General features: G+C 54.5%; 1 protein-coding gene across 2 annotated transcripts; it reads right to left on the reverse strand.

Moving 5' to 3' along the window:
* Positions 1–1,456: 1,456 nt before the first annotated feature.
* On the reverse strand, positions 1,457–16,886 carry PLTP (phospholipid transfer protein). Of its 2 annotated transcripts, none has more exons than XM_028735700.2 (16): positions 16,747–16,886; positions 13,373–13,503; positions 13,018–13,117; positions 12,694–12,822; positions 10,592–10,747; positions 9,174–9,237; positions 8,927–8,990; positions 7,211–7,302; positions 6,314–6,490; positions 6,118–6,177; positions 4,784–4,948; positions 4,299–4,366; positions 4,158–4,200; positions 3,737–3,800; positions 2,087–2,163; positions 1,457–1,768 (listed from the first exon to the last, which is right to left on the reverse strand). In XM_028735700.2, the coding sequence occupies exons 2-16, from the start codon at positions 13,488–13,490 to the stop codon at positions 1,661–1,663; spliced, it is 1,485 nt and encodes a 494-aa protein (XP_028591533.2). In that variant the 5' UTR covers positions 13,491–13,503; positions 16,747–16,886; the 3' UTR covers positions 1,457–1,660. The 2 variants fall into 2 exon arrangements, with proteins under 2 accessions (XP_028591533.2, XP_028591532.2); XM_028735699.2 differs by lacking the exon at positions 16,747–16,886 and adding an exon at positions 15,596–15,744.
* Between the last annotated feature and the right edge of the window lie 3,669 nt (positions 16,887–20,555).

Consider the following 20,555-nt stretch of genomic DNA (forward strand, 5'->3'; position numbering starts at 1 on the left):
TTGCAGAAATCACCCGTTTCTGCAAGCAAGCCATAACGATGCAGAATTCCCAAGCGTCTAAACTCAGAAATGCTTGTTTATTCCCCATTAAATCACAGCTCAGTGCAGGCCCACTTCCTCCTGTGGAGCGAGGAGAGTCTGCCCTGGGTGGGGCCAGGAGAGGCCCTGCGGCAGAAGAGATCCGGCGTTCGTAAGGTCTAAAGTGCCCCTGCTGCCGGCCTGGGTCAGCGGCTGAGCTCAATGGCCCATTGACTGACTTGGCACAAAGCAGGTTCCTGTGGCTCCCTTGACAGCAATAAAGCCCATGGAGACTGGACTGTCACAGCCCCAAGTAACCAAGCCAGGATTAATGAGGAAGGGGATTTAAAAATAAGCAGCCGGCGTTCTGCCCTTGGAAGCAGCAGCCTTCCCCTTGCCAATCTTCTGGGCTACAACCCCTGGTGTCCCTGACCCCCCTTGATGGGGATGGCAGCCCAGCATATTGGGGGGGGGGGTGCCAGGCTGGTATATAAGGTCTGGGCACACAGCGGGACTACTCTGCAGCTCTGAAAAAGGAATCCCATCTGCCAAAGTAGACAAGGATTTGGATTCGAAGACCTCTTCGTGTAAGGAAGTTTATGGAAGAAAATCTGTCTTCCCATCCCAGGAGAAGTCCCTCTCCCACTTCCATAGAGGCTTTTTATTGGGGGGGGGGTGTCACGTGACTGAAGAAGGGGCTGGCACATGATCCTCCTGCAAACATGCAAGATTACCTTGCCTTAGATCTACAATTGGTAGGCACCTCGAACACCCCTTGAGGGCCAAAGTGGCTTTTCAGATTGGAAAGGTGGGAGCGTTTGGAGAAAATGCCATGTCTGTTACTAAACATTTTAATCTAAGTGCAGCTGCAAAGTGAGAGGGCTGCATCTTCTGCTGCTCTGAAACTCATGTCAAACTCCTCAGGTGGCCTTGGGGGAGCCACATTCGCTCAGGCTCACTGCCCCCATCTGTAGTATGGAGATCATGTTACTGGCCTACCTTCTAGGGTCGTCGTAACTTGCACCATGATGGTGCGGATGCAGGTGATGCGCTGGGCTGCGCAGGTGCCAAGTGGGTAGCAGTTGTTACAGGCCTGTGGGCATGGAGTGGGGCACTGCTTGCCCTTCCACTGTGGACTGATTTTCTCCCCTGCATATCGGCCCACATAGGGAAATAATAAGGGCTATCCATCTCAGTGGCTTTGCCTTTCCAAAGAGGGGAATTCAACCCCCCAGGATGTTGCCACGCTGTTTGGGCCAGAGTGCCTGCTGTGTGGCAAAGCCCCCCTCGAGGCCTGGCGCCTTCCTGGCAGAAGCTGCCCCTTGGCGCAAGGCCCTCAGCAATCCTGGGCTGAGCCACAGAGCGGGCAAAGCACCTCCGCAGACTGGCACACTGGGAATGGAGCAGCCCCGTCCCCACAGAAGACAGCAGGCAGGTGTCCAAAGATGAGTGGTTTTGACCTGTTTTATTGGTTCAGGTTCCCAAAGCGGCAGCAGCTGCTGCCGCCGCCTTGTCCTGCCCTGCTGGTGATGATGCTGCCTGCTTGGTCCTGCCGTGAGCTGGCGAAGGGCAAACCGGGGCAGGCAGGCGCTCTGCCCTTCAGAGGGGGGGAGGCCAGAGGAGGGGCTGCTGGTGGAGCCCCTCAGGCAGCCACGGAGGTCGGCGGTGGGCCCTGCGGGGTCCTGTACTTCTCTACCACCTCTCTCAGGCCTTTGGAGAAATGGAGGTCTGCGCCAATGGTCAGGTAGCCCTGCGAAGGAAGCAGAGAGAGAGGTGGGCAAAGTTGGGGCAGGATTGGCGCTTCGGCTGCTGCCACTTCCCAGGGGAGGGAAGACTGGAGCTCCTGGAAAGGGGAGGTGGAGGTGGTGGCAGCAGCAGCACGGCCGCATCCTGCCAGAGAAGCTGGACACTTGCTCTTTTTGCAAAAGGAGGCTCTAAAGTGCATGGCGGATAAAGGCTGTTGAGGACTGTGAGGCAGCTGGCTCTGCCTCTGTGGTTGGAAACAGTGAATGCTTCCGGAAGCCCCAAGAGGGGAGGGCTCAGATCCGGCTTATATCCTTATGCCTACCTTGTGGTAGGTGACCACTTCCTTCGTGAAATCCATGCCTTCGGGGAGTGGGATCTGCACCCCCTTCTTGGTTCTCTCTGCAAGAAAAGGAAAAGGAAGAGTTGAGGCAAGAGTTATGGAGGAGAGGGCTCTTGGGGGCCACTAGCCGCTGCTGCAGGAATTTATGTATAGGTTGAGGGGGCATTGCCCCTCCAGCAGATATCATGCACATGCAGCCCACTACCAAAACCAGCACAATCACTTTTGTGACTTTTGTGATTTGTCCCCACAAAACACTTCATCACCGTTTCTTCCTATCTATTCAATGGGCCTCTGCTGCAGAATACCAAATGTTGGAATTCACTGATAAATGCATCTGTGTACTGGCTCACTGGGAAAACTTCAGAAATTCATATAGACATGTGAGCTCAGCTACTCAGTAACCCCTCTGCCTGAGCGATAATCCCTGGCCTCCTGATACCTGAGGGCCAGACAGGTAGCCATTCCTGAACTAACAAACCCAGATGAAGACCAAAGGGTGGGATTAACTTGGCTGGGAAACAGGGAAATGTAAATGTCACTTTTGTTCCACTTGATGGGTGTTTGGTGGAGGGCAAGGAGAACCATGGGGCAGGTCCAGGATGCTCAGATTCCTGCCACCAGACCTCCCCTTTCATGATGTAACCATGATGTGTGAGTGATGTAGTTTGGGGGGGTGTAACATGGGGATTAAAAAGGTAAAGGGACCCCTGACCATTAGGTCCAGTTGTGGCCGACTGGGGTTGCGGCGCTCATCTCGCTTTATTGGCCAAGGGAGCCGGCGTGCAGCTTCCGGGTCATGTGGCCAGCATGACTAAGCCACTTCTGGCGAACCAGAGCAGCGCACGGAAACGCCGTTTACCTTCCCGCCAGAGTGGTACCTATTTATCTACTTGCACTTTGACGTGCTTTCGAACTGCTAGGTTGGCAGGAGCAGGGACTGAGCAACGAGAGCTCACTCCGTTGCGGGGATTCCAACCACAGACCTTCTGATCAGCAAGTCCTAGGCTCTGTGGTTTAACCCACAGCACCACCTGCGTCCCACAACATGGAGATTAGCAGCTAATAAAAGTTTGGGGGCTCTTTTGTTTGGGGCTTCCATCTTGTTCCACCTGGTGGCAGGTGGGAGTCCTGTTGCGACAGTCTTCAATCAAGACCAAGCCTACTGGCTGCTGTTTTGCTCTGGTCTTCCTGGCTGGTGTCCTTGTTTTTTGTCCAAGGGAGCCCTCAGATTTCTCCAGTGTGCAATGGCTCTTCTCTGTCTCCACAGTTGGAGGCAGCAATGCTTCTGAAATACCAGTTGAACCCAGGGAGCCAAGGAACTGTTACTGGCTTTGCACTGAAGGACTGGCCGTTGAGATGTCTCTGGGCTCCCAGAGGCCCCTGTGGCCAAAAGTGATGGGGGGACTTGCCACCCAGCTGCAATTGTTGGGGGGGGCACAGAGCGACCACACTGATGCTGAGCATTGTGTGCCCCCCCCCCCGCTGCCCCAGTTCAACAGAGAAGAGAGGGAAGCTCTCGTTCTTGTCTGCGGTGGCCAGGCTGAGTCAGAAGTAGGTCCAGGGCCTCTGCACAAGGACGTTTCTCCTTTTCCCAGGCGCAGAGGCGTGCGACGCCTCCAGGCCTCTTACCGTTGATGATGGGCATGATGGTCAGCTGCAGCAGAGTCTTCAGAGGCCCTTGCAGAGGGATCAGCTGGGGAGGGAGGGAAAGAGTGAGCCATAGAAGAATCGCGGGGTCAGAAGGGACCCCAAAGGTCCTCTAGCCCAACCCCTACAACGCAGAAATCGCCAGGTTCCTGACAGGTGGTCACCCGGCCTCTGCTTAAACAGCCCCAGTGGAGGAGAGCCAGCAGCCTCAGTTTCTCCTCTGGCTCTTCAGGATGGCAGGAGCAGGGAGCTCTTTCCAGCTGCTTCTGGGGGGAGACACAGGAAACGGAGCCCCAGCACTCCTGGGCACTCAGCAAGGCATGGGAGGCAACCCCCATTCTGAGCTGCAGCCCTGCCTTGCCTCCCCCAGGCCATCTCCCCCAGGTCCCTCCCCAGCACTTACGGCCAGGGATTCCAGCGCCGACTGGTTGGAGTAGATCCGGAACCTGAACAAGGCAAAGAGAGAGGAAGAAGTGAGTGAGTGACCGCCGTCCGTACTAGGCAATGGCTGCCCCTTCTCCCCATCCTGCGACTCTTCCAGTACCTTCTCAGGTCCATCAGCACCTGCAAAGCTTTCTTGCGCAGAAGCACCTTTGCGCTCAGCCGAGCTTCCTGGAAAGGAGACGAGGGGCAGGTCAGTTTCAAAGGAGCCCGACATCCTGCCTGAGATGGGGGCGACAGCCACCCTTTGGCTTTCCAACAGAGACAGAAGCAGCAGTTGGAGGCCAAGAACTCCAAGTCCTCAAAGAGTGAGGCAAGGAGGAAGGGCATAATAATTATAATTTATTTATTTATACCCTGCCCATCTGACTGGGTTTCCCCAGAAGAATTGCACCCCCTTGTTCTGTGGTGCGAGAAGGAGAGGAAACGTCTCCTGGGTTTTATCTTGCTGCGACAGTGGTGGCCCGTTGCCCCAAACATCTCTGCCCTACCCCCCCCCCCCAGTCTGGTTTTTGTGCCCCCCCCCAGGAGCTGTGTCCCTGGCGGGGGCCGGTTTCCCCAACCTCTGGCCTCACCTGCACCACTCACCATGGTCATGCTGGAAAGCTGGACCAGGGGCTGATCCACGGGCGCCAAGAAGATGTTGAGGGTGGCTGTGACGGAAATGGACATCCCCGAGGCCTTGATGGCGCAGCTGGGCGGTGAGGAGACCCGCAGCCTCAGCATCAGAGGAGCATCCACCACGGAGGGGTTCTGGAGGAGAGAAGGAGGGACTCCAATGAGGAGAGCCTGCAGGATCAGGCCAAATCTAGCGCAGCATCTTTCTCTCACAAGAGCTGGACTGTTGCCTATGGGAAATCTGAAAGCAGGATTCGAACGCAAGAGCTCTCTGCCCCTCCTGGGATTCGGGAGCCATCTAGGTCCGTGGCCATCACTGCTTCCAGTGGGAGGGAGTTCCACAGTTTAGCTGTGCACTGCATGAAGAAGTGTCTGTATAGTTAAAGCTATGAAAGAGAAGAGTGCAAAATATGGTCTGAAGCTCAACATCAAAAAAATTAAGATCATGGCCACTGGTCCCATCACCTCCTGGCAAATAGAAGGGGAAGAAATGGAGGCAGTGAGAGATTTTACTTTCTTGGGCTCCATGATCACTGCAGATGGTGACAGCAGCCACAAAATTAAAAGACGCCTGCTTCTTGGGAGAAAAGCAATGACAAACCTAGACAGCATCTTGAAAAGCAGAGACATCACCTTGCCAACAAAGGTCCGTATAGTTAAAGCTATGGTCTTCCCAGTAGTGATGTATGGAAGTGAGAGCTGGACCATAAAGAAGGCTGATCGCCGAAGAATGGATGCTTTTGAATTATGGTGCTGGAGGAGACTCTGGAGAGTCCCACGGACTGCAAGAAGATCCAACCTCTCCATTCTGAAGGAAATCAGCCCTGAGTGCTCACTGGAAGGACAGATCCTGAAGCTGAGGCTCCAAGACTTTGGCCACCTCATGAGAAGAGAAGACTCCCTGGAAAAAACCCTGATGTTGGGAAAGATGGAGGGCACAAGGAGAAGGGGATGACAGAGGACGAGATGGTGGGACAGTGTTCTTGAAGCTACCAGCATGAGTCTGACCAAACTGCAGGCAGTGGAAGACAGGAGTGTCTGGCATGCTCTGGTCCAGGGGGTCACAAAGAGTCGGACACGACTAAACGACTCAACAACAACAACAATTTCCTGGGGCGGAGCTGAGGGAGACTATCAGATCACACACAGAAAGAGGTGGAAACCTCTGCTGTGCCCCTTTGCCCACAACTCAGCTTCTCTCCCAGAGCTCTGCTGCCACTCTGGTGGGCGAGAAGCATGGAGTCTGGACGAAGGAAGGAAGGAGCTGGCCCAGGGCAAGCTCCTTCCCTGCTGCCGCCACTCACCATCATGACGATGCTCCCGAAAAACGTGGCTCTCAGCAGAACCTCCAAATCCTTTGGCACCTGGAATGAGAGCGAAGCGTCCCGGCGGGTCAGAGCAGCGGCTGTGGGCTCCCTGGCCTCTGCCCACTAGGCACGGCTTTTGACCATCTCTCCCCCTCCCCCCACACCAGCCCCGTGGCTTCTCTGCCCAACCAACCTTTTCGTCGGCAATCTCCATGCTCAGAACGCCAGCCTGGAAGTAGGAGAAGAGGGCGGAATCGAAGAAGTACTCGGAGACGGCCAGGTAGACCATGCGCTCCGTCTCCAGCACGACAGGCTCCACGGCCAGATTGGGGAGGGTCTTGTTCTCGTCCCCCAAGTAGAAGAATTTGCCCTGTGGGGGGGGGGGAGTGACGACCCTGGTCAGACCCAACTGCCAGGAGCCATCTGTTCGCAGCTCGCCCGTGCCCCAAGCACGCCTGCCTGGGACCACAGGGTGGGTTTTGACTCCCCAGATATCCACCCCCTTGCCCGCATCTTGCTGCTCCTTCTGACACAAACTGGAGACCTCCCCGTACCAAACCTCTAGGATTTAAATATTGGCAAAGGCTTCTTCCGGGAGTGCAGCCAGAGCGCACGTCAGTCCCCAGTTCCTTGGGCTCTGCCTACCAATAATAATAATAATAATAATAATAATAATAATAATAATAATAATAATATTTATGCCAGCCAATCGAGTGTTAAAAACAATACAGCATTAAATATTAAAAACTTCCCTAAACAGGGCTGCCTTCAGATGTCTTTTAAAGATAAGATAGCTGCTTATTTCCTTGACATCTGGTGGAAGGGTGTTCCACAGGGCGGGTGCCACTACCGAGAAGGCCCCCTGCCTGGTTCCCTGTAACCTCGCTTCTTGCTGGGAGGGAACCGCCAGAAGGCCCTCAGCACTGGAACAATGGGGGTGGAGAACAAAGGCTCCTCCTGCCCCCCTCAAGCAGAGGTTGGGCACAACCTGTTCAGCTGCTCCACCCCACGTTTTCAGTCCTCTTCCCTGCCCGGGACCCCCACCCAAGTCCCGGTGTTCCCCAGCCCTGGGCTCTGCTGCAGGAGGCACCTCGAAATCCATGTCCATGGTGTCAGACGTGACGACGGGATTCCTCAGCAGGGAGTAGTCTATCCCAATGTGGTCGTCCACCGGGTTCCGCACTGCAGGGCAGGGGGAGAGAGAGTGAGAGAGCGCAGCTGATGGCCACAGCGTCCCTTGCCTGCCTGCCTGAGCCACATGGCCATGTTCCACCTCCACGGTCAGAGTGAAGATGCCTCTGAACCCCAGTTGCTGGGAATTGTGTTCGAATCCTGCTTGCAGGTTTCCCACAGGCCTCTGGTCGGCCCCTGTTAGAACAGGCTGCTGGACTCGAAAATGTTCCAATTAACATTTGTAAAAAAAACCTGAAGCCTTTCTGTTAGGGATTGTAGGAAAAGACCTGCCAAGGAAACTGAAAAACATTTTCATGTATGCGACAATGGCTTAATAGCACAGGGATGGAAGAATGAAGAAATCCCGACTAAAGAACTGTGGCAAGAGAAACTGGTGGACTATGTGGAATTCGCGAAACTGACATATACCGTATTTTTCGCTCTATAGGACGCACTTTTTCCCCTCCAAAAATGAAGGGGAAATGTGTGTGCGTCCTATGGAGTGAATGCAGGCTTCAGGCAGCTATCCGCAAGCCTTCAGAGCGCTCTGAAGGCTTGCGGATAGCAGCCTGCAGCCTGAACCCCACTGCGCTCCCCGGGTTTCAAGCAGCTATCCGCAAGCCTTCTGAGCCCGGCGGGAGTTCCCACCGGGCTCCGAAGGCTTGCAGATAGCAGCCTGTTCTGGTGGCTGGTGTCGGGGCAAGCTCGGGCTTCCCTTGTCCCAGCCCTGCGGCTGTAAACAAAGGCGCGCGCAGCTTCTCCCGGCTGGAGAGGTTGCGCGTGGCTAAAGAGGAAGCCAAGCCTGTCTTGGCTTCTTTGCTCTTTGGGACTGGGGGGGGGGGGAATAATTTTTTTTCTTTATTTCCCCCCCTAAAAACTAGGTGCGCCCTATGGAGCGAAAAATACGGTAAGCTACATGATAAGGACAACTGTGATTTTAAGGAAGAATGGGAACCCTTTACAAAGTACAGTGGTGCCCTGCAAGACGAATGCCTCGCAAGACGAAAAACCCGCTAGACGAAAGGGTTTTCCGTTTTTGAGTTGCTTCGCAAGACGATTTTCCCTATGGGCTTGCTTCGCAAGACGGAAACGTCTTGTGAGTCTTGCGATTTTTTTCGCTCCCCCCCCCTTTTTCTAAGCCGCTAATAGCCTTTTAGCCGCTAAGCCTTTAATAGCCGCTAAGACGCTAAACCGCTAATAGCACTAAGCCGCTAAGCTGCTAATAGGGTTGCTTCGCAAGACGAAAAAACCGCTAGACGAAGAGACTCGCGGAACGGATTCTTTTCGTCTTGCGAGGCACCACTGTACATAAAGAAACGACAAAATGAACTGGACTCCTTGGCAGGTTTTGAATAAACACAAACTTTTCATTGATAATAGCCAATCAAATAAATTAAGGATCTATATAATTTTGTAACATGCAGAGAAGAACATTAAGGGGAATTAAGGGTGATATGTTTTTTGATAAAATGTTTTGTTGAAATTCCTAATAAAAAATATGATATGGGAAAAAGATGAGGCTGCTGGACTTGATGGGCCATTGGCCTTCTCCTACGCCCCCCCACTATTGACCCTCAAGCTCAGGCAGGCAGCAGGGGCAGAGTGTGGGTGGTCTTGCCCTGCCCTTCCTCACCTGGCACCGTGTCCAGCAGAGAGTTGATCAGCACCAGCCCCGCGTGGTTCAGCACCGGGCAGATCTGAAAGTGAGAAAGGGAATGGGGGAGTCTGCGGGGAGCAGGAAGCAGCAGCCCCCAGTGCAAGGCAGAGGGAAGGGAGGGTCTCTCCCCCTCTCCTCTTTGGCACCTCTTCCTGCCCCCTGTTGGCAAGGGGGGCTGCCAAAGGTCCCCTGCCCCACCGACCTCTGGCTTGGTGGTTCTTACCTGCTGGTTGAGAAGGTAGCGCATCCCTGTGGTGAGGAAAGTGCCAAGGAATTCATACACCTTTCTGGAGAGAACGCAAAAGCGTGAGAGTGGAGCCCAGAAGGGATACAAATCAATGGTTTTCTTAAAAAAAAAAATCTATTTAAATCGGAAATATTTATAATAAAATGCTTTTGGAGGAAAAATCTTTCTAAAGATAGTTTTCTATTGAAATAACATTATAGTCCAAAGGCTGTTCATCAGGAAATAAGGATTTAAGTTTTTCATGTGTGCTAAAACTCAGAGTTGTTTGTTTGTTTTTAATTGTTTAACCACATCAGTTAACAAACATGGATATGTACGCTATAATGTTTTTGTGTTAAATAGTTTAAATTGTTATTAAGGAAATGATTGTTTTTCTCCTTCCGATAAAGTACAGCAGAAAAGTTGTCCAAATATAAACAATAATTTCATAATTACCTGTCTTTGTATTTCTAATAGTAGAACCAAATAAGTAATTTTTGATATAACTGTAAAAACTACTCTGAAAATGTATTATTCCAAAAATGAAACCTTCATCTGGTTGTAAATATTAAGATTATACAAACAAGAATGAGTCTTTCTGCAAAAAAATAATAAGATTAATTATAATTATTATTATTATAATTATAATAATTTGAGTCTTACTGACTAGTGATTTAAATTGATTTGATTTAAATCAAATCCACCTTGGTGGAGCCCCTTGATCCTTTCTAAGGGGAAGTCCCAGAACGCCCCTCCCTGTCACAGGATCTCCTAACACAAGGCTTTGTGGACCTTCAAGGATGCTGAATGTCATCGGAAGACTCGGGACAGATGAGAGAAAGTCCTTCTTCACGCAGCACATAGTTTAACTGTGGAACTCCCTCCCACAGTAGGTGGCCACCACCCTAGAAGCCTTAAAAGAAGATAATGAAGAGCTATCGAAGGCTGCTAGCCAGGACGGCTGTGCTCTGCCTCCCCCTGGAAACCACAGGAAGGGGGAGAGTTGCTCTTGTGGTCAGATCCTGCATACTGGTTTCCCCTTGAGGCATCTGCTTGGCCACTGTGAGAACAGGATGCTGGATTAGACGGGCCATTGTCCTGATCCAGCCAGCTCTTCTTATCTATTCTGCCCAGTGGGAATGAGCCACCCTAACTCCTTGCTGGACCTTCCAGCCCTGCTCCCAAAGCATCCTCAGCCACCATGGGCTCCTCTATTGCTGCCATGGGCTCCCTCCCACCCCTTCCAACCATGCCACCATGATGCCAACTTAGTTGCCAGCACCCTTCAGCAGTCCAGCCTTGTCCCTGAAGCAGCTTGCCACCTCTCTCAGCCCTGCTCAGAGGCGCCCCTGGGGACTTGCTCCCCCAAAGCAGCAACCAAGGAGGAGTCGGGGGCCAATTGGAGGCAGGCGTACCTGAGCGTGCCACTGAATCCGGCATGCATGCGGGCGATGGAGGCATTGCAGCTGAAGTTGGAGATCTTGAGGCGGCCGCTGTTGTCCTTGGAGAGCTCCAGCTGAGTGTGGATGTGGACCCCTTCCGCCGAAGTGTTAATGGAGCCAATGTCATAGCTGGGGCGGAAAGGGTTAAAAGTAGGCATGGGAGTGGGAAGGCTGACTCTCCAGGCGTCCCACAGGAGGCCAACCCCCAAGTCATCATATTTTGCTGGAAGCCACCCAGAGTGGCTGGGGCATAAAGAATTAAATGATGATGATGATGATGATGATGATGATGATGATGAGGCCAGCAGCCACACAATTCAGCCACAAAGGGAGCCCACCACAGGGCACTTGGAAGCCCAGGCCCAGCTTTCAATGCCAGGATCAGGCCAGGGTCTCAGCAGAGAGAGCGCTGAGGACCAGGCTGGGAGGGCACCATTGGCCCATTAGACCAGGCACCCCCAACCTGCGGCCCTTCTGATATTTTGGCCTACAACTCCCATGATCCCTAGCTAAGAGGACCAGTCATCAGGGATGATGGGAACTGTAGTCCAAAACATCTGGAGGGCCGAAGGTTGAGGATGCCTGCATTAGACAAAGGTTTCTGTGGGAGATTGCAGTCAAATATAATAATGCATAAATACTAGTTAGTGCATGAAGGGGTTAAGACTACAGAGTCCTTTTCCTAGACTCAGCTAGGTCACGCCTCCTCTTCTCTGAAGAGGGAGGAAGTTAAGCCTTCTCTTTCTGTTCCCTCTCTTTCTGTGCCATATAACTGACCAAGGAAGACGTGCCTAAGCAAACTCCAAGCTTAGAGCCCGTGCGATTGAAGCAAACTTTCTGCATTTTCTACCCAACAGTATTCTGCCTGTGCTCTCTTTGCCGCTGCTTGGATAAATGCATTAATCCAACTTTTGGAACATTTTGTAAGTAAAGCATTTTAAACTTACTTAACAGTGGTCTGTTCATTGCAAAGGGGTAGAAAGAGGGGGGTGCTTTGCAAACAGACTAAACGAGATATGCAAGCAGCTTATATTCCTCTCTCTTGACTTTGCGAGTTTAAACTCTGCAACTGGGGGCTCTCCCTTGCTGGAAGGCGAGCTTAGCCCCACACTTTGATTCCAGGCACCCACTCAATTCTTTTGTGATTTACCCCACACACGTGGGTCACAGGGATTCATATTTGCCCCATTCCCCTGCATGATACATGCTATCCAGGCAGACTCATCAAACTGTAGAACTGCAAGGCCAGCTAGTCCAACGCTTTGCAATGCATGAATCCCAGTTAAGAAGAGGTGTTGCCACTTCAGGGCTCACAGCTCCCTTGCAAGGACCCTCTGCCTCTGGTGGGAAGGAGCTGGCTCCCTGGGGGCTTAAGTAATAATTTATTATTTATACCCTGGGCGGCTTCCAACAAAGTATTAAAATACAGTACAGTGGTACCTCGCAAGATGAATGCCTCACAAGACGGAAAACTCGCAAAACGAAAGGGTTTTTGGTTTTTTGAGTTGCTTCGCAAGACGAATTTCCCTATGGGCTTGCTTCGCAAGACGGAAACGTCTTGCAAGTTTGTTTCCTTTTTCTTAACACCGTTATTACAGTTGCTACTTGACTTTGAGGAGCAACTCATAGAACACGGTGTGGTAGCCTTTTTTGAGGTTTTTGAAGACTTTGGTGATTTTTGAAGCTTTTCCAAAACTTTCCCGAAACCGTGCTTCGCAAGACGAATTAATTTCGTCTTGCGAGGCACCACTGTAGTCTGTTAAACATTAAAAGCTTCCTTAAAGAGGGATGCCTTTAGATGTCTTCTAAAAGTCTGGTAGTTGTTCTTCTCTTTGACATCTGGTGGGAGGGCATTCCACAGGGCGGGTGCCACCACTGAGAAGGCCCTCTGCCTGGTTCCTTGTAACCTCGCTTCTCACAGGGAGGGAACCGCCAGAAGGTCCTCGGCGCTGGACCTCAGTGCCCGGGCAGAACTTCAGGTATACTTGTCTGAGGCTTAGTTACCCCCCCCCCAGCCGGCCTCCTTCAAGGCTCCCTGTTTGGGCTGGTGTGAGAGTAGAATGCGAGTGACTCACAAGAACCAGTAGAGCAGCTGGCGGCGGAAGCGCAGGCTGATGGACCCGTTGTTGATGTTGAAGGCCAGGTGTTGCTTGGGCTCAAAGCGCAGGTCGGAGGCGGACAGGTGGAGATGGGTCACTCTCACCCTGCGGGGAGAGGGAGAGACGCAGCCTGGTACTGAATTGCAGAGTTACAGCCTGCAACTAAACTATGGAACTCCTTGCCACAGGAGGCGACCACCAACCCAGGGTGGGCGATTGGTCCCTGGCCAAGCACAGCATCTTCTAAGCTAGGAAGCAAAGCCCCTGTGGGGCAGGGCCCCCCCCAAAAAATAAACTCACTTGCTGATGTTGTAGTGGAACTGGCCCTCCTTGCCGTGGAAATCAGCGATGGTGATGTTCTCCAACTCCTGTTCCACAAAGCGGAGCCCCTCCTGCTTCACTGCAAAAGCCCCCAGAGGGGTGTCACCGCCAGCTGCTCCCCTCACAAACCCAGGAGGGGGGTCAAGCAGCCACCCACATCCCTTGGGGCCAGGAGGTGCCGGCAAAGAGACCCACCAAGACCCCTTTGGCAGGCAGAATGGGGCAGGACCCCAAGGCCAGAGGTGTCCTTGGCAGGAGCAGTGCTGGGGACCAGGCAGGTACCCCAAAGAGAACCGCTTTGCAGGATCCCCTCCCCTTGCCCCCGCCTCCTTACCCAGGTCCAAGCCCTTGGCTGTCATCCTGATCTTGAAGCCTGGAGTGGCAGCGGCAGCCGCTGTGCCCAAGAAGGGCAGCAGGAGGAGGAAGGGGAGAAGAGAGTGGCACAGGACCATGGTGGCACTTGCCCTGCAAGAGGTGGCAGAGGAGAGCAAGTCGTTGGCCCCAGAACATAGTTCATGCAGGAGCACATCGTTAAACTGTGGAACTCCCTCCCACAGGACTGGACAAAACCGATTCTCTTACGACACGATTCAAGAAAGCTCTATGTGCTTTAACCGTTTCATACCACAAATACGTTGTAGATTCTGGGGCTACATTTCATCTTTGATGCATGCCAACCAAAACTACTGTCATGGCCTTCAAGGTCTAAAACATCAGTATTTTTTAATAATATCCATTCCCTTGGGCTCAAATCCCACTTGCAGGTTTCGCATTGGGTATTGGGAGGACAGGGGGCTGGACCAGATGGGCCCTCTTTGGCCTGATCCAGCTGTAGGTCCATGGGCAGCCGCTCCCTCTCCTTCCCCGCCCCCCCTCCCTGGCAAGGGATGTGTGCCAGGGGCTGCGTAGGACACAGAAGTGGCACCAGTCCCTCCCACAGTGCTGAGAGCCAGTGATTTGATGGGCACTTGGCCATCTTGAGCGCTATTCACTGCGCACAGTCCTCTGAGGAAACCCTCCTCCACATTACAGGCAGAAACCTCAGCTCCTCGGCACTGGGGGGGGGGCAGGGGGGGATCTGGATGCAACTGGCTCTGTGTCAGTCTAAGACGAGAACTTCCTGGGCCCAATTCAAGGTGCTCAGCTGGAGGTGAAAGTCCCTGACTGACCTGGGGCCCCAATTCCCGAGACAACGCCGCCTCCCGCCCCCACCTGCCCAGGCGCTGTGATCCTCGGCTGGGACTCTTCTGGGGGGGTCTCCATACTAAACTGCGGGTGGGGCCTGTGGGACAGAGCCTTTTTGGTGGGGGCTCTGTGCCTATCAAATGACCTCCCCAGTGAAGTGTTTCTCCTCCCAACCTTATCTTCTTTTAGGTGCCTGGTTTAAAAAAGAACTTTTTTCTAATGTTCTTAAAGGCTGGAGTGTGGATGATGTTCTTTATGGGGCAAGGTAATTTGAATGTTTCTATGTCTTTATGTGATCTATGGGCTACTTTAAAAATGAGACTGCACTTTAAATTGCATTTTAACCTGTATTTTAAATTGGGTCTCCCCCCCCCCCATTATGTTTTTACTGTAATTTTTACTGGTGTTAGCTGCCCTGAGCCCGGCTCTGGCTGGGGAGGGCAGGGTAAAAATAAAATTTATTATTATTATTGCACATTACACTTTTACAGGATTTATTTTTTGAAATTGTTTACCGTATTTTTCCATGTATAACACGACCCCTCTTTTGGGGGACTCAAATTTATGAAAATGGATGACCCCTACGTATAAGACGGCCCCCGTTTTTTCACATTATTTTAGAGTAAAGAAACCTAGTCTTATACACAGAAAAGGACAGTATTTCTTGAATTTATCTCCTTCCTTGAAGAGGACAGATGGCCGTCTGTCCTGGAGGCTTCAGCTGAGATTCCTCCATTGCAGGGGGTGGGACTGGATGACCCTCGGGGTCCCTTCCAACTCTACCATTCTAGGGTTCTGGGGTTTTGTCTCCCACTCCTCCTCTAGGAGGTGCCTTGTTTTTGCAACAATTTTTCGTGAAGTGCTGGAGGGACACCAGTCAGTCCACAAGTGAAGAAAGACCCAAAGCTCCTTTTGCCCAGAGTGCCCGTCCGATGGGTCACGCTGAGAGGACTGGAGAAGACAGGCCTTTGGGTCAGAGCTGGTGGGGGACTCCCTGGGCATTTTCTTCAGGGCATGCCAGCGGCTTGTGTGGTTTCAGATGGTCACACTCCTGCATTGCAGAGGGTTGGACTACATGGCCTTTGGGGTCCCCTCCAACTTCACAGTTCTAAAATCCTAAGCTTTTTAAAGACTGACCGGAGGCCGGACCCAGTTCATGGGGGGAGGATCAGAGGGGTCCTTGCTGGGAAGGAAGAAGGATCCTCTCTTGACCTCAGCCGGAGCTTCTAGACGGGACCCCACCAAGCGCCCCTTTCTCTTCTAAGGAAAAGGGAGGCTCCTCCTCCAGCAGCTGCTATCCCTGAGCGCTCAGCAGAGCCTCCATGGTCAGAGGCAGTTATCCCCTAATTTCCACAGGACGGGCAATACGCACCAGGGACGCAAACGTCTGGCCAACGGGGCTGTGGAGATCTGGCCGCTGGCCTAGAGGGCTCTGCGAGGGAGGGGGCAGTCCAGCCTGCGGACTCTTTCTTATGCTTGTCCTTTGTGTGTGTGGCGGAGGGGGGGGTCTGGCGAGCTGCTGGAAGATCAGGAGTTTGAGGTCAGGCTGGGGCCAGAGTTTTCCAGCGGCTCCCTTCGGGCTCACTTCTCCTCCACTTGGGCGCAGCATCGCCCACTGCGCGGGAGCGAGACTGGGGGTCGCCCCCCAAGAAAGAGGAGCTCCACCGGGCAGTCCCGGGGATGGGGGGCAGCTCTCTCCAGCAGCCCCCTGAGTTTCCCCCACCCCAACTCGGGCTGCCTGGTCCCTGAGCCGGAGCACCCCCCCTCCAAGCCAGACCCGTACCCGGGGGCTTAGACGAGCCTGGCCTTTGCTCCCTACCCAGCCCCTCGCAACTGCCCCCGTCCCCGAGATCCCGGGGCGCTGCGGGTGGGGTGCCAGGCTCCCGCACCCCTCGACGCCCCCCCTCTCCATGCCCCCTGCTGGGAAGGGGCCGCTGCAAACGCGCCGCCGCCGCCTCCTCCTTCCCCCCATCGCGGGCAGGTCTGGGCCGGTCGTGCCCGCTGCAGACGCCCGGAGGCTCCTCGCCAGACGCGCATCACGAGCCCCGGCTCCGCGCTTCCCCTTTGTCTCTTCCTCGCGGGGAAGGGAAGGCTCTCCCTCGCACACGCGAGTTGCCCGCGACCGTGTGAAGGCGGCGGCGGGGACCCAACGCTCCTTTCTCCCCCGCCCCTCCCGCTGCAGAGATCTCGTGACTTGCGGACGAAGCCCGCTAACTCCCCTCTGTCCCCCCGAAGCCCTGGCCAAGCCAGCAGCCTCCCGGCGCATCACCGCGCGCGCGCGATGGAGAGAGGGGAGATGGGGGTGGTCGCTTCCCAGCCGATGCTTCCACCCCCCCGCCACCGGAGCGTGCTTGCAGGGCCAGCTGGAGTTGGGGGGTCCTCGCCTGCCCCCCACCCAAGGAGGGGTTCCCCGGGAGGCTGGTGGAGGAGGGTCCTGCAAGCGGGGGAAGCGGCCCCCCTCTCCAGCCCTTCTCTGCAACCGGGAGAGAGGCACCTCCGCCCCGCGCGGCGCCGCGCACTTGCCGGCTGCGCTGGTCCCTCGGCGGCGTCTGCTCCGACCTCTCCTCGCCCCGCGTCCCGGCTTGCCCGCCTGCGCGCCCGCCCGGCTCCTTTATACTCCCTCCTGGCGCTTCCTCGCCCGCCCCAGCGGAGGAGGGGACAGCCCGGGCGGGAGAGGCGAGGCCACTCGGGGCCGGGCAGGCAGGCAGGCAGGCAGGCGAGGGAACGGGGCGCAGTTGCTCCGGGGTTGGCGCCCCGGGATGTGCAGAACAGGAGCCTCGCTGCGCGCATCCCTCGCCGCGCCCTGAGGAGCTGGCCTGGAGGCTCTCCGGACCGCGCCTGGCTTGCCCCACCGGCGCCTGCTTCGCCCCGGAATGAGCGCTGGGAGGCCAGCGTTGTCAGCTCTGGCCGGCAGCAGCTCTCAGTCCCAGAAGGGCCTCCTTTCCACCGCCTGGCCCTCCTGCCTGCTGGAGCTGAGCAATCACCTTCTTGCCCCTTCCCTTCCCAAAGCGCCTTGGGGGGTCTCTCTGACTGGGTTATCTTCACAACATCCCTCTAGGCTGGCTCAGCCTAAGCCAAGGTCGCCCACAGAGCAGGGAACAGGCCCTTGCTCTGCCCCCCCCCCCCCGCTCCATCAGGAGAGCCCTTTCTGGACAAAAGAAAGACACTGGGATTTGCTGTGTGAAAAATGAGTTGCTTCTTGCATTCCTATCCCAACTTTTTCTTCCAGGCAGTCTACATGATTCTTCTTCCCCTCCTCATTCAGTCCTCACAACAGCCCTGTGAGGTAGGCTAGGCTGAGAGGCAGTGGCTGGCCAGTGAGCTTCATGGCTGAGTGGGGATTTGAACCCAGGTCTCTTCCAGGACCTAATCTGGGTCTCACTTTTGATGCCGGGAGAAGCAGAGCCCAAAGAGGCACCAATTTAGAGCACAGGAAGTCACATGGCAGAGAATCAGGCCCCCACCCACAGGGGAATTGAGGCAGGGGTCTTTCTCTTGCTCTCCCAATCTGGAGGTGCTTGAGATTTAATCCGGAGCCTCTTGCAGGGTCAACCATTGAGCTTCTCCAGTTCAGCTTGCACCATTTGGACACCAATTCCTGCCTCCCCTCCAATTGCACCTTCTGAATCGGGTTGCAAGGCTGGCCTGGCTATTTTTCCTTTTGTGGGCTGGAGTGGCCTAACTGCTCGGACATTGGGACATCAGTGTGACTCAGCCATCCTGACGGGGTCCATAGCCTTCTCTGGGTTCAGAGAAAGCAGCAGACTCCTCTCCTGGCCACATCTTCCCAGGGCGCTCAGCTCCTCAGGTGACCTGGCAGACCCACAGAGGAAGGCCTTGAAGGGTCCCTGGAGCCCTGGGGAGTTCCAGACACGAGGTGTGGGAGGGTGTTACTTAGGAGTAGCCGGACTACAGCATGGGAAGGGCATGAGAGAGGACAGTGAAGGGCCGGGGTCCTCGTGGGTTGAGTCCCTGTGCTTCCTGCCCACCCACCCCTTTTCCTGCTTCCAAGCTGGGTCCCACAGGTTTTGCTCCTGGGGGAGGAGGGGGACCTCAGCAGTGCCCCCCCAACCCTGCCGCTAGCTGGGCTTGGCCCTCCTGCGCTTTGATGAAGGCCACATTGAAGGGGGGGGGGAGCCCTGTGTGTTTCCACAGCAGGTTGCTTCCCTCCTGCCATTGAAACCACTTATCAAAGCAGCTTCCTCAAAGAGCCTGCCTTCCTTCCTGTCGCCTCCCAGGCTTCTGATGCGACTGCAAGCACGTCTCCCAGCATGGAAGAAGCCGCAAAGGGCCGGCTCTCTGCCTTCCAGCGGCAAGTCAGCACATAAGGCTGGATCAGGCCAATGGCCCATCTACTTCTAGAAACCAGCATGGCGTCGTGGTTAGAGTGTCAGGCTAGGGCTCAGGTCAGCAGAGACTAGGGTTCAAATCCTCACTTGGCCATGAAGCTGACTGAGGGCCTGTCATTGCCCCTCAGCCTAGCCTACCTCACAAGGCTGTTGTGGGGATTACCGTATTTTTCGCTCTATAAGACGCACCTTTCCCCTCCTAAAAAGTAAGGGAAATGTGTGTGTGTGTTATGGAGTGAATGCAGACGGGAGGCTCTGTCATGCTCCCTTTAAAGAGCCGCGTGGAGCATCTGTGCGGCTCTTGGGGGCTTTTCCCCAAGGAGGGACAAGGGATGCCCACACACACTCTGCACGCTCTTTAAAGGAAGCACAGCTCTTGGGGGAGACTTAGCCACGGGCAGTCTCTCGCGGGCAAGGGATGATGGCTCCCCTTGCCTAGGAGAGGCTGCGCGCGGCCAAGCCAGAAGCCAGGACAGCGAGCCATCATCCCCTGCCCGTGCCCATGATATGCTGCCAGTGCCCATGATATGTTTGGGCTGGTATCGGTCTCGTGAAGTTAGCCAAAGCAAAGGGAGCAGAGACTTTGCTGGTTCCATTATGGCAGTGGTGTGTGGTCAGTGGACTGGGGGACTAGGCCAGTCCCCTAAATGTTCCCAGTAAATTAGAGTATTAAAGTATTAAAGCCTGGCGCCTCCTTCCCAGTGCCCGGGAAGCTTCTGGCTGGCTTAGGGAGGGAGGAGTGATGCTCACGCGTGCAACGTCACAGGCACGACACCGACGCCCCCATTGCCCTCGCAAGCTGGCGCCTCTGGCCCTAACTGATCCCCTACGAAAAAATTCACCGCATACCACTGCATGATAGTCCACCTGAAAGGGAGGAGATGTCATGGGGGCAAACTGGGCTGGGAAACATGAAGGGCACCAAGCGGGCAACGAATGAGAGCAAGAAAGCAGGCCAGCTCCCCAGGCCCTGCAAAGAGCATCTCTCCCTGTTCTGCTTCTTCCTCATTTTGCTGCTAACCTTAAGAGACAACCCCATCATCCCTCCCAGACTGGAGGTTGGGGCGAAAGGCGTCACTGTGCGGCTCTGCATTCCAGAGATACCGCTTTGGAGTTTTCTGTGCTGAACATCCTGTGCCTCTGAAATGCTCCCAGGCTCAGCCTCCGATACCCGCCTTTCTGCTTGGCACCCAAATGCCAGCGCAGGTCCTTGCAGGAGCGACACACCTTTCCTGTGATTCACTGCGGAGGAGGCAATGGGGTGGGAAATCTGCAGGGCTTATCTTATCCCTCTTTTCTTTCTTTTTTTGCAGCCGGGGACAAAATAAGAAAGAACAGAGCCTCCTTTGAGGGCTCTTGTAGGTCACCATTATTCCCATTTTACACCTGGGGATAATTAAAATGCCTATCTGCCAGATCCAATCATGGAGTTGGAAGGGAACCCCAAGAGACATCTGTGTCCAGGGCAGCTGTCTCCCAGCTCCATCTGGTACGCAGGATGAGACCCTCCCTGCCCGCAGACTGTCTCACCAGAGTGGTGCATGCTCTGGTTATCTCCCGCTTGGACTACTGCAATGCGCTCTATGTAGGGCTACCTTTGAAGGTGATCCGGAAACTGCAACTAATCCAGAATGCGACAGCTAGACTGGGGACTGGGAGTGGCCACTGGGACCACATAACACCGATTCTGAGAGATGTGCATTGGCTCCCAGTATGTTTCTGGGCACAATTCAGATTGTTGGTGCTGACCTTGAAAGCCCTAAATGGCCTCGGTCCAGTATCCCTGAAGGAGCGTCTCCACCCTCACTGTTCAGCCGGAACACTGAGGTCCAGCGCCGAGGGCCTTCTGGCAGTTCCCTCATTGCAAGAAGCAAAGCTACAGGGAACCACGCAGAGGGCCTTCTTGGCAGTAGCACTCGCCCTGTGGTACTCCCTCCCACCAGATGTTAAAGAGATAAACAACAACCTGACATTTAGAAAACA

The sequence above is a fragment of the Podarcis muralis genome, chromosome 5 (assembly GCF_964188315.1).
Source record: "Podarcis muralis chromosome 5, rPodMur119.hap1.1, whole genome shotgun sequence".
NCBI lineage: Eukaryota > Metazoa > Chordata > Lepidosauria > Squamata > Lacertidae > Podarcis > Podarcis muralis.

Excerpts from the sequence above, each read along its gene's own strand:
- PLTP (XM_028735700.2), bottom strand. The coding sequence starts at position 13,490 with ATGGTCCTGTGCCACTCTCTTCTCCCCTTCCTCCTCCTGCTGCCCTTC. Across the intron at positions 9,238-10,591 it reads GGATTCAGTGGCACGCTCAG|AAAGGTGTATGAATTCCTTG; the intron begins GTACGCCTGCCT and ends CGTTCTCTCCAG. Across the intron at positions 2,164-3,736 it reads CATCATGCCCATCATCAACG|AGAGAACCAAGAAGGGGGTG; the intron begins GTAAGAGGCCTG and ends CTTTTCTTGCAG.